Source organism: Gadus chalcogrammus, chromosome 12 (assembly GCF_026213295.1).
Source record: "Gadus chalcogrammus isolate NIFS_2021 chromosome 12, NIFS_Gcha_1.0, whole genome shotgun sequence".
In the NCBI taxonomy this organism is placed as follows: Eukaryota; Metazoa; Chordata; class Actinopteri; order Gadiformes; family Gadidae; genus Gadus; species Gadus chalcogrammus.
Genome location: NC_079423.1, coordinates 21,410,080 through 21,422,996, shown reverse-complemented (window position 1 = coordinate 21,422,996; position 12,917 = coordinate 21,410,080). Strand labels below are relative to the sequence as shown.

The 12,917-nt window shown below is 48.3% G+C and overlaps 1 protein-coding gene across 2 annotated transcripts; it reads right to left on the bottom strand.

The window, feature by feature from the left end:
* Nucleotides 1–2,587: 2,587 nt before the first annotated feature.
* LOC130393821 (uncharacterized) lies at nucleotides 2,588–12,691 on the bottom strand. 2 transcript variants are annotated; one of them, XR_008897163.1, is made up of 2 exons: nucleotides 12,554–12,691; nucleotides 2,588–4,957 (listed from the first exon to the last, which is right to left on the bottom strand). XR_008897163.1 is itself a non-coding variant. In XM_056604566.1 (2 exons), the coding sequence occupies exon 1, from the start codon at nucleotides 6,597–6,599 to the stop codon at nucleotides 5,547–5,549; it is 1,053 nt and encodes a 350-aa protein (XP_056460541.1). In that variant the 5' UTR covers nucleotides 6,600–7,360; the 3' UTR covers nucleotides 2,588–4,957; nucleotides 5,513–5,546. The 2 variants fall into 2 exon arrangements, 1 of the variants encoding a protein (XP_056460541.1); XM_056604566.1 differs by lacking the exon at nucleotides 12,554–12,691 and adding an exon at nucleotides 5,513–7,360.
* Between the last annotated feature and the right edge of the window lie 226 nt (nucleotides 12,692–12,917).

Genomic DNA, 12,917 nt, shown 5'->3' with positions numbered 1-12,917 from the left:
AGGGGATCATGGCCCAGTGGCAACAATTATGGGAGAGAGAGACTAAAGGGAGACACTTATTCTCATTAAATGGAAGAGTGACTGAGTCAACTAAACCTTGTGGGATGAGAAGGAAAGAACAGGTTACTATTGCTAGAATGAGAATTGGTCACACATTATTGAATAGTACTCTTTTTATCATAGGGAAACATCAAGATGGAATGTGTGATGAATGTCAACAACCCGAGACAGTGCCTCCTGTTCTTATACATTGTAGGAGATACAGCAGGGAAAGGAAGGAGTTACTAGAGACATTGAGAGAGTTGGGTCTAGAAGAGATTTCAGTTAAAGGTATTTTAAATTTGGGGTCAAGTGGGAGGGGAAGGTGTTGTTTTTTTATAGTATTTCATCAGACACTGGTCTGATTAAAAGAATATGAAGATATGACTTAAATTAACCTGAAGGTGGCAGCAATGCAACAATTTGGATGCCAGCTGCCATAAAAACCCACTGAAGAAGAAGACCGTATAAAATCGGCAATTTTTCCATAGGGAACCATTGGTTTACGCGCGTATGAGCTGCGTAGATGCGTTACATGCGCTAAAGCAACATTTTAGCCGCGTTAGCCGCGTATGTGCTGCGTATATATACGCACCTACGCGCCTAGGCGCGGAGTTCAAAAAATTGAACTTTTTACGCTCCTACGCATGACGATTAGCCGCGTTGCCCAATCAGCGTTGAGCTTGACCCGACGTCACTGGCAGAGAGTAGTGAGCTTGGACAGAAGCATACGGCCGACATCTTTCTTTATTCTGTGTGGAAATAGTAACATAGTTACGCCATTAAATGCGTTTATGGAAACATTTTTAGCGAGAAATGTGCATTTTACTTTCATAATGTTCGCTCGGTGAATGTGAAGGATGTTTGGTTTGATAGTTATGACGAAGAGGGAACGCTCCGTTCACTTGCATGGACAGAGTCTCTGGTTGCTAAGCAACCTCAACGTCTTGGCGGACTATATATCTGCTGATCAACACTACGAATGCTGGAAACACACCAGACACACCATGTGAAGTTATTTAACCCGATTATTGTTATTTATATCCGAGATTATTTAATCTAACCCGATCTAAACTCTATCACCCAAACACGGCGGCGTTTGGGTTACCTACCTCGGACTCCAGCGCAGCCACGGCCGCAACTTTCTTTATTCTGTGTGGAAATAGTAACATAGTTACGCCATTAAATGCGTTTATGGAAACATTTTTAGCGAGAAATGTGCATTTTACTTTCATAATGTTCGCTCGGTGAATGTGAAGGATGTTTGGTTTGATAGTTATGACGAAGAGGGAACGCTCCGTTCACTTGCATGGACATGGACTCATCTAGGCGCGTAGGAGCGTAGGCGCGTAGCTGCGTAGGACCATTTTTGACACAAAATGGTCAAGCAACATTTTAGCTGCGTTACGCACGTAAATCTTACGCGGGTTACGCGTTTGGTGTGTTCGTACCATAAAGCCAAAACTCACATGCACACCCATCGCGAGTGACGTAGGACGTAAAGTCCTGCCCCGGGCGAAGTGGCGTCGATTTAGAGAGTCCCCAACATCAAGGAGAGATATGCTTCCGCATCACGGGAGCCTAGCCACGCCCTACTTCACGACGTACCGGATGCAGAAATATTCTTGTGTTTTAGCATTGTTAGCATTGTAGCATCATAAGCGAGAGGTCTGAGCGATCGTAGTCGCATTGTTTACCGACCATGGAAGTATAAATTACTAATCCCCCGATGATTCTCTATATGTTTAACAATTATTATTTTAGATTAGTTGGCCCCTTTTTGACTTTATAAGAAAAGCACCTTTAATTTTAAAACAGAAATCATAATTAATAATAACCACTCGTTTTTTTATATATTTCTGTTACTGAAACGAGAATCAAATGCCCAATATATACACATCAGCTGGTGTACCCAGAGAATGTTAAATAATGTAAAACATTACAGCTCTCCAGAAATAGTAAAGTATGCTACCATTGGATGTCTACAGTTGATGTTTGCTGGCTGGAGTGCCGGGGCAACCCCCTATTCAACATAAGTATTTAGCATGTCTAACTGTACGTCCACACCAGAAGCGACCAAAGTGTCAAAGACGCTTTGGTCGCTCATAAAGTTTCGCTGCGAATATTTCTGTTCGCTTTGGTCGCTCAAGTCGCTCTTGACGTACAATTCAAAAGTGCCTGCCAGTGTTCCCTGGGATCCTCGCAAGCGAAGAGCGTCTATGTTCCGATTGGCTGTCAGTGTTTTGCTGCTGAAACGCGTCAAAGTAATTTGCATAAAGTTCAACAGTTTTCAACTTTTTTTGGACGCTCTGGTCGCTCAACTTTGGCCGCTGGTAGCGTTGGTCGCTTTGGTCGCTTTGTTCGCTCTTGCCCATAGAAAGTGAATGACTTCCGGCGATTTGGTAGCTCAATTCGCTTCTGGTGTGGATGTACAGTAAGGAGAATATATTCACCAAATCTCATCTTGTATTGTCTGTGTGTTCCCTAATATGGCAAATTATTAGAAATACATGTTTACTGAATTCATACAAGTAGGCCTACTGCATATGACATAAGCTTTACTGTATGCATAGGATATATTAAGCTGTATTCGTCTATATGTTAACAGTCCATTGGAAAACAATCAATAACAAACTATTTGTGCTACATTTTCCCCTCATTCTGTATTTAAATGTACAGTGTCGTGGCAATTTCTGTATCAGATATTGCGTCTAAGCAGATGAGATATTTAGATGCAAAAAGCACACAATACTGTTGACAATTAGTGGTTATATATATATTTGTAATAAAAGTACGAACAAAGATACATCACAACATGCATCAACAAACAACATAACAGGCATACATTACAATAATCTGAGGCCTCAGATGGGAGCTTCTCTTTGCGTGTTACTTCATTCTCTGAAGGTACGCTGCAGAAGTCCACTGAGTGTTTGAAAGTAATGAGTTCTTATTCACTTGGGTTGGCATCTGGAGGGGGTGTCCCCCCCATAAAACCAACAGCCTTTGTTTACCAGATGGTAATCTTTTCTATTGAAGCCCCCCCCCGATGCCATTTGAGGGGTCGGCGGCCGTGAGTGACCTTCTGGTCTCGTTGACGTTAGCCAGGGGGTCGACGAAACAAGCCCATACATCAAAGCTTTACGATTGGCTGATTTACAACACACGAAAACATAGGAAGAGGAAGACAATAAAAAACGCATCACACGACCCTAGAACGTTCACACTTTAAATGACCCAAAAGGAGAGCAGAAGGCAGACACTATATAAAATTACACAGAATAGCAACAAAACTTAAATTCATATAGACCAAAACAATACAACATGTAGATTTTCCATCACAATCCCCCCTTTGATTATTTATAATCACAAAATGATGCAACCTTTAGGATTAAAATGATCACTTAATCACAACATGCATATGTTCATAATCTACTATGTCCAACCATGGCCTCCAAGTACAGATATTTATACCACCGTTCGCTTTTACAGAAGGTAGCATAAAATCACCTAACATCACCTGGAAAAATACCATTAAACTTCCATCACACTATCAATCCCATCATATAGTGGCCCAGGGCTGGCATCCATTCTGAATGATGTTGATTCTGGCCTCATCTCTCCCCAGGCCAGAGACAGTCTTTTGGGCCTGGTTCTGACGTGATTGTGTGTGTAAGGGTGAGTTACTTGCACTTCACCCTGGTTTCAGTGTGGGGTGACGGCCAGGGGGGTTGGGTCGGAAGTGACCTTTGTTGTTGGTGATGGTGCCCGCTTGCAGTGGCTGGCGTGGGTAGCACTCTTAGCTACCTTGCTGTGATCCACAGGACTTGGAATGATTCCAACCACCTTGGTGAATTCCAGGCACGTCTTCGATAGTAATCCATGTATCGTTGAGTTGCCCTTCCTTGGGCTGTATCTGCAGTTGCCTTGGCTTGTTGTCCCGTAGACGTTGTTCTCTACGGGACCACTCTCCCTCTCTACTGTCCCACCACTCCGAGGGTGGTACGCACAATGGTTGCGTGGATCAATTCTGTTGGATGACTTGGTTCACCAAATGTGAACCATTGTCACTGGATAATTTCTTTGGGAATCCCCCCTTTTGATAATTATCCCCATAAACATCACAATCAAGTCATCTGTTTCCATATATTCAAAAGTCATAAAAAAATAAAAAATAAAAAAATTAACTAAAACTAAGAAACAAGGCTACCTTTTTTAAAAATATTTCTAAACAAAAAATATTCTTATTTGATTTGTATTATTTCCTTTGGTTTGCTTTGGTATACCCAAGGTTGTTGTTGTGGGCTCCCCATCCCCCCTCTTGACGCATGGACTTTCCCATGCGTCAATTTACCATAATAAGGGAAATCCCAGGCCTGTAAGCATGGCTTTCTGTTGCGAGTGCACCAAAAACCTTCTACTTTAATTCTGAAAAAAACAACATTTCTTTAACTTTCAACTTTTCTACTTGTCTTTGATCCTTCAAACTACTTTTCCTAATAACTTTCAAACCTTTCAGATATACTTCTTAGAAACTATCACAAACTCATATAGACAGTCCTAGTTACACATTAGATCTCGTCTCCTGTAATATACGTGAATGCTGTGTCTAGTGCGATACTTTCCGTACACTGCTCTTCTCTCCCTCCGCCTGGACACGCCTCCACCTCTCTCTCTGCTTCCTGCCTCTCATCCGCATTACGGGCTGTCCTTTGAAGTGCCTGGTGCTGTTGGTCCTGCTGGACTGTCTCCTTGTGTCGTCCAGCAGACCGTTCCGTAGCTCTTCAGGTGGGCCTCCCATGGTCTGTAACTTCATAAAGTCTGATGAAGAGGAGTCGTGACGTGGGGTATTTGCACTGTATTGGGCCACTGGTCGGGCTGAAAGCAGGAGGGGGAGGAGCGTTGTCCAGGTCCGGATCTATTTGAACAAAAGTCGATGCAGATGGGTTATCTCTCTCCCCACCCCTTTCCTTATCTTGTCTTGCCTTACGTTCTCATCTATCTCTTCTCCTTCCATAACACATACTTCTTCCAATCTCTCTCATACGTTCATTAATTCACCTTCTTGCCATTTGGCCATAAAACATTAACAAAATATCATAATATAAAAATCAGCATTTTCAATATTAGGCAACACACTTCTGTTGTCCCCGTCACGTTGTAAGTCGGGGGTCAGTCGGGGTTAGTCTGGGTCAGTTGGGGTCATGTCATGGCTGTGTGATATGGTTGACCATTAAATTGGTTGTGATAGATTGTAAAAATCGAGTATCCACTGTCTACAATAGCCCGTTGTTTACTATAACCATATATAATAAATATATATAATAACCATATATAATATTACATTTAGCTGATCAGGTCGCGTAAGGGTGCTGAGAACCATACAACAATCATTTGGATGTGGTGCTTGCGTGCGTTGTGACGCTGAGACCATTTTTCGCGTTGGTTGTGTTATGTGTTATGGTGCTCATACCTCCTCCTTGGACCTGGCCTGCTCCTGCGTCCCGTCAATGCGAATGCCCCCTTCCATCTTTGCCTCTCTCTTTTTCCTTGGGACAGTCTTTGATGAAATGATCCTCGGCTCCACAATAATGACAGTTCCATCGTCCGGCGTTCTCCTTTCTCTTTTCTTTCGGCCGGTCGCCTCTTTGGTCTCTGTTGCGACAGGTGGGCTTAGGATTCTCCAGGGCCTCCAGTTGGGCGAGCTGGAGCTTCTTGGCTTCGTCCCTCCAAGGCATGTCGCCTTGGCTGTACGTACAGAGTTGGCGAACTTCGCTGATGGAGGCCTTGTGTTGTTGGACCAACTCTTGAAGGGCTGTGGCGAAGGCAGCCCCTCCCACTGCAGATAGGTCTGGGAGCCATTCCGCTATGTCCTTAATGTCACTGGGTCTCCATGCACGGAAAACGTATGCTGGACTGCCATCCTGGGGGTTCAGTACTTCGATCATGGGGAATTGTCCATCCATCACGTCACCATGTTTAAGAGTTGGGGAGAACGCCATTCCCTGGTTTCTCAAGCGGCTGGCGACGGGTTCCCGCTTGGTCGGTGTGGCCGTCGCCTGCTGGAATGATTGTGGAGCATTCCCCTGGCTACGAGTTGCAGGCCTATCTTCTCTCGCGCTGCGAGTGGGGGCTTTCTCCTCTTCTTCGGGGTCAGGGTAGGCGGCTTCATGGGCGTTGTCATACGGGGGAGGAGAAGGGGGATTCGCACGCGGTCCGCCGGTGCAGTCCAGGTCCGGGTCTATATCTCGGGTGACATTGAGATTAAAAATCCCTACACTCTCTACGCTCTCTGTCCCTGGCTGATTTTTTTTCCTATCCTGGCCCTCTCTTTCCCACAAATAAAATGCGCACCAACATAGTTTGGAACTTTTCTTTTTCATTTCTGACTCCAACAATCGTTTCTCTAACTCCTGTAATCGTTTTAAGCTAAAACTCCCCATTTCAGGAAAACCCAGTTTGCACCAATATTTTAAACCCTCCAGAGCCGCTTCACCATGCTTCTCCAACATCACCTTCGCAGGTCCCGTTATCTCAGTTTTTCCAGATTTGTTCCCCATATATCGCTGAAACCTCCATACATCAAAGCTTTACGATTGGCTGATTTACAACACACGAAAACATAGGAAGAGGAAGACAATAAAAAACGCATCACACGACCCTAGAACGTTCACACTTTAAATGACCCAAAAGGAGAGCAGAAGGCAGACACTATATAAAATTACACAGAATAGCAACAAAACTTAAATTCATATAGACCAAAACAATACAACATGTAGATTTTCCATCACAACAGTAATCTGTGTTTTGTAATCTTTAGGGCCAGAAGTATGGATTATCGGGGACAGCTACGTCCGCAAGAGAGCCAGGGAAACCTGTGGCCCCCACCTTGGCCTGGAGTAGACCCCGAAGCCATTTGTTTTGAGAATAATGGCTGGCTGATGAAGTTATTGGCTGGCTAGCCGGCTCAGCCAAAACCTAAATGGCTGCTGCAGCCGCCAAATTTTTCATGGCTACAAATGGCTGAAATTTTTCGTGTGTATGTCTCTATGTGATAGGGCTTTGACTTTTGCCCAAAAATCCTATTCGAAGTTTGTTTGTTTATTAATATTAATATTTGAATATATTCGAATATTTATTAATAATATTTTGACCATTAAATGCCTTCAGTAAGACCTGGATTGGGCTTTGCAAGGTTTGTTTACCGGCGTTACTATGGTTACCGGTCTTACGCGATCTAACGGTTTATTCGGTTTCTAATAAATCGCTGTCTAATCAATACTTCATTCACATTCGGAGTCAAAGCCCTACTATGTGATGGAATTATAACTTGATGCAAATAATTCTAGATGGCTCAGCCAAAGTTTATCAGATGGCGGCTTATTTTGGCTTATACAATTATTGGCTGGCGGCGGCTGAAATTCGAAATGGCGCAAATGGCGGCGGCTTCGGGGTCTAGCCTGGAGGCCAGGGTCAGTTGGTTTGCCTGGGGTGGACTGAGATGGAAGACCCTCATCCCTTTCTTCCTACAGTCCCTGAGAGGAAGAACAGCCCCGGATGTCCTGCTCATCCACTGTGGCGGCAACGAACTCGGACGCCTGGAGGGAGTTGAGGGTGTTGCCGCTGTCACGTTAAAATTGTACAGGGGGCGAAAATTGTACCGGCCTACGTCATCAGTTGTTGACAAATTCCAAACCTGCCTGGCAACAGACGACGCGATCGTCTGTTGCCTGGCAGAGGGCGATCGCGTCGAATGACGTAGGAAGGTTCTTGAACATTCGCGAACTTTCATGCTCGTTCATTGCACTTGTTCATTGAGCGTGACAAGACAGGTTTTTGAAACCTGCTTTAAACACTCAGTTTACTAGCTAAATTCCATTAAACAATTCAATACAATACAAATATAAATATCTAAAAAAGAGGAGATGTGACCCGGCCCGGAGGAAGCCCGGGGCCCCCGTCTGGAGCCAGGCCCAGACGGAGGGCTCGATGGCGAGCGCCTGGTGGCCGGGTTTGCCACGGAGCCCGGTCGGGCACAGCCCGAACACACTACGTGGCACCCCCCCTCTCTTCATCCCATGGGCCCACCACCTGTGGGAAGACCCGTTAGGGTCGGGTGCGCAGCCACATGGGTGGCAGCGAAGGTCAGGGGTCTCGACGGACCAGACCCGGGCGGCAGAAGCTGGCTCTGGGGACGTGGAACGTCACCTCACTGTGGGGAAAGGAACCGGAGCTTGTGAGGGAGGTGGAGCGCTATCAGTTAGATCTGGTGGGGCTTACCTCCACGCACAGCACAGTATCAGCTCCGGTACCGTACTCCTGGATAAGGGTTGGACTCTATTCTTCTCCGGAGTTGCCGAGGGCGTGAGGCGCCGGGCGGGTGTGGGGATACTCATAAATCCCCGGCTGAGCGCCGCGGTGTTGGAGTTTACCCCGGTAGACGAGAGGGTCGCCTCCCTGCGCCTAAGGGTTGTAGGGGGGAAAACTCTGACTGTTGTTTGTGCGTATGCACCAAACAGCAGTTCAGAGTACTCGGCCTTCTTGGAGACCCTGAATGGAGTCCTGTATGGGGCTCCAGTAGGGGACTCCGTAGTTCTGCTGGGAGACTTCAACGCCCACGTGGGCAACGATGGAGACACCTGGAGAGGCGTGGTGGGGAGGCCTCCCTGATCTAAACCCGAGCGGTCGTTTGTTATTGGACTTCTGTGCTAGTCATGGATTATCCATAACGAACACCATGTTCGAACATAAGGGTGCTCATAAGTGTACCTGGTACCAGAGTACCCTAGGCCGAAGATCGATGATCGATTTCGTGATCGTGTCATCTGATCTGAGGCCGCATGTTTTGGACACTCGAGTTAAGAGAGGGGCGGAACTGTCAACCGACCACCATCTGGTGGTGAGTTGGATCAGGGAATGGGGGAAATTTCCGGATAGACCTGGTAAGCCCAAACGAGTAGTGCGGGTGAATTGGGAACGTCTGGAGGAGGCCCCCGTCCTAGGTATCTTCAACTCACACCTCCGGCTGAGTTTTTCTGGCATTCCTGTGGAGGTTGTGGGCATTGAGCCGGAGTGGGCGGTGTTCAAAGCCTCCATTGCTGAAGCTGCGGTGGCTAGCTGTGGCCTCAGGGTCTTAGGCTCCTCAAGGGGCGGTAACCCTCGGACACCGTGGTGGACACCGGTGGTCAGGGAAGCCGTCCGATTGAAGAAGGAGGCCTTCCGGGATATGGTATCCTGGAGGACTCCTGAATCGGTTGCAGGGTACCGACAGGCTCAAAGGGCTGCAGCTGCTGCCGTGTCGGAGGCTAAGCAGCGGGTGTGGGAGAAGTTCGGAGAGGCCATGGAGAAGTCGGAGAGGCCATGGAGAAGTTTGGTGCCGACTTTCGGTCGGCACCAAAGTGTTTCTGGAAGACTATCCGGCACCTCAGGAGGGGGAAACGGGGAACCATCCAAGCTGTGTACAGTAAGGATGGGACTCTGTTGACCTCAACTGAGGAGGTTGTCGGACGTTGGAAGGAACACTTTGAGGAACTCCTGAATCCGAATAACACGCCCGCTATGTTGGAGGCAGAGCTTCAGGTTGATGGTGTTTCGTCGTCAATTTCCCTGGTGGAGGTCACTGAGGTAGTCAAACATCTCCGCAGTGGCAAAGCCCCAGGGATTGATGAGATCCAGCAAGAAATGCTAAAGGCTCTGGGTGTTGAGGGGCTGTCATGGTTGACACGCCTATTCAACATCGCGTGGGAGTCGGGTACAGTGCCAAAGGAGTGGCAAACCGGGGTGGTGGTTCCCCTGTTCAAAAAGGGGGACCAGAGAGTGTGTGCCAATTACCGGGGTATCACACTTCTCAGACTCCCTGGTAAAGTCTACTCCAAGGTGCTGGAAAGGAGGGTTCGGACGATCGTCGAACTTCAGATTGAAGAGGAACAATGCGGTTTTCGCCCCGGACGTGGAACTACGGACCAGCTCTTCACTCTCGCAAGGATCCTGGATGGGGCGGATAGGAGTATGCCTATCCGGTCTACATGTGTTTTGTGGATCTGGAGAAGGCGTATGACCGGGTCCCCCGGGAGAAACTGTGGGAGGTGCTGCGGGAGTATGGGGTAAGGGGGTCTCTCCTCAGGGCCATCCAATCTCTGTACTCCCAAAGCGAGAGCTGTGTTCGCGTCCTCGGCAGCCAGTCAGTTTCGTTCTCAGTGGGTGCTGGTCTCCGCCAGGACTGCGCCTTGTCACCAATCCTGTTTGTGATATACATGGACAGGATATCGAGGCGTAGTCGGGGGAGGGGTTGCAGTTCGGTGGTCTGAGGATCTCGTCACTGCTTTTTGCAGATGATGTGGTCCTCATTGGATCATCGGCCTGTGACCTTCAGCACTCACTGGATCGGCTGGCGGCCGAGTGTGAAGCGGCTGGGATGAGGATTAGCACCGCTAAATCTGAGGCCATGACTCTTAGCAGGAAACCGGTGGATTGCTTATTCCGGGTAGGAAATGAGTCCTTAGCCCAAGTGAAGGAGTTCAAGTACCTCTCCAAGATCTGGAGAAGGCGTATGACCGGGTCCCCCGGGAGAAACTGTGGGAGGTGCTGCGGGAGTATGGGGTAAGGGGGTCTCTCCTCAGGGCCATCCAATCTCTGTACTCCCAAAGCGAGAGCTGTGTTCGCGTCCTCGGCAGCCAGTCAGTTTCGTTCTCAGTGGGTGCTGGTCTCCGCCAGGACTGCGCCTTGTCACCAATCCTGTTTGTGATATACATGGACAGGATATCGAGGCGTAGTCGGGGGAGGGGTTGCAGTTCGGTGGTCTGAGGATCTCGTCACTGCTTTTTGCAGATGATGTGGTCCTCATTGGATCATCGGCCTGTGACCTTCAGCACTCACTGGATCGGCTGGCGGCCGAGTGTGAAGCGGCTGGGATGAGGATTAGCACCGCTAAATCTGAGGCCATGACTCTTAGCAGGAAACCGGTGGATTGCTTATTCCGGGTAGGAAATGAGTCCTTAGCCCAAGTGAAGGAGTTCAAGTACCTCTCCAAGATCTGGAGAAGGCGTATGACCGGGTCCCCCGGGAGAAACTGTGGGAGGTGCTGCGGGAGTATGGGGTAAGGGGGTCTCTCCTCAGGGCCATCCAATCTCTGTACTCCCAAAGCGAGAGCTGTGTTCGCGTCCTCGGCAGCCAGTCAGTTTCGTTCTCAGTGGGTGCTGGTCTCCGCCAGGACTGCGCCTTGTCACCAATCCTGTTTGTGATATACATGGACAGGATATCGAGGCGTAGTCGGGGGAGGGGTTGCAGTTCGGTGGTCTGAGGATCTCGTCACTGCTTTTTGCAGATGATGTGGTCCTCATTGGATCATCGGCCTGTGACCTTCAGCACTCACTGGATCGGCTGGCGGCCGAGTGTGAAGCGGCTGGGATGAGGATTAGCACCGCTAAATCTGAGGCCATGACTCTTAGCAGGAAACCGGTGGATTGCTTATTCCGGGTAGGAAATGAGTCCTTAGCCCAAGTGAAGGAGTTCAAGTACCTCGGGGTCTTGTTCGCGATTGAGGGTACTGTAGAGCGTGAGATTGGCCGGAGAATCAGAGCAGCGGGGGCGGTATTGCGTTCGCTTTACCGCACCGTTGTTACGAAAAGAGAGCTGAGCCGCAAGGCAAAGCTCTCAATCTACCGGTCGATCTTCGTTCCTATCCTCACTTATGGTCATGAGGGTTGGGTGATGACCGAAAGGACGAGATCGCGGGTACAAGCGGCCGAGATGAGTTTTCTCAGAAGGGTGGCTGGCGTCTCCCTTAGGGATAGGGTGAGAAGCTCAGCCATCCGTGAGGAACTCGGATTAGAGCCGCTGCTCCTTTACTTAGAAAGGAGTCAGCTGAGGTGGTTCGGGCATCTGGCAAGGATGCCCACTGGGCGCCTCCCTTGGGAGGTGTTTCAGGCACGTCCAGTGGGGAGGAGACCTCGGGGAAGACCCAGGACTAGGTGGAGAGATTATATCTCAACACTGGCCTGGGAACGCCTCGGGATCCCCCCGTCAGAGCTGGTCAATGTGGCCCCGGGAAAGGGAAGTCTGGGGCCCCCTGCTTGAGCTGCTCCCCCCGCGACCCGACCCCGGAAAAGCGGATGACGATGAGGACGATGAGGAGGACAAATATAAAGTAAAAACAAGTGTTATCTAGCGATCCGTTATCTGTATTATGTTATTTCGTCTTTGGAAACATGAGCCGAATGTTTTTTTAAACCTGCCCGGCAACGGACAACCCAATCAAATCAGTTGTCAAGTTGTCAACAACTGATGCCGTAGGCTGGTACAATTTTCGCCCCCGGTACAATTTTAACGTGACACCGCCATGAAGCAGGACCTGCAGTACATCCACCGGCAGTTCCAAGCGATGCTGATCGTCTACTCCAACATCAACGAGAGACGCCGGTGGAGAGCTGACCTAGCCTGGTCCTACCAGACCATCGTACTTCATTTCATTTGTACAGAAGGTCTGGAACTGCTCAATTGACAAACGTTCACTCACTTGGAGGCGGGTGTCTGTAGAAGATTTAAAATGATTGGATCTGCCCAGTGCCACTCCGGATCTGCCATAACCAATCGCATAGCGTTTGGTCGTGACGTATGTCATGCGACGGGGACCGGCCGGAAACCACGTTGCGCGCACGCGCAGACTGTACACAAACAAAACAAGATTAAGCGTGAAGATGTCTCTGAACGATAGCTGCAGGTTTTGTTTATCTGATTTAAAAGTTCAAGGAACAGTTGTACATTCTAAATTAATATTCAATAGTAAGGACGTAGATAATGTTTGTGGTCAACTTTTATTTAACAGGTGCATGTGCAGTTTTGTCAAATTGCACAAATTACAAACACATTTACAAAATATG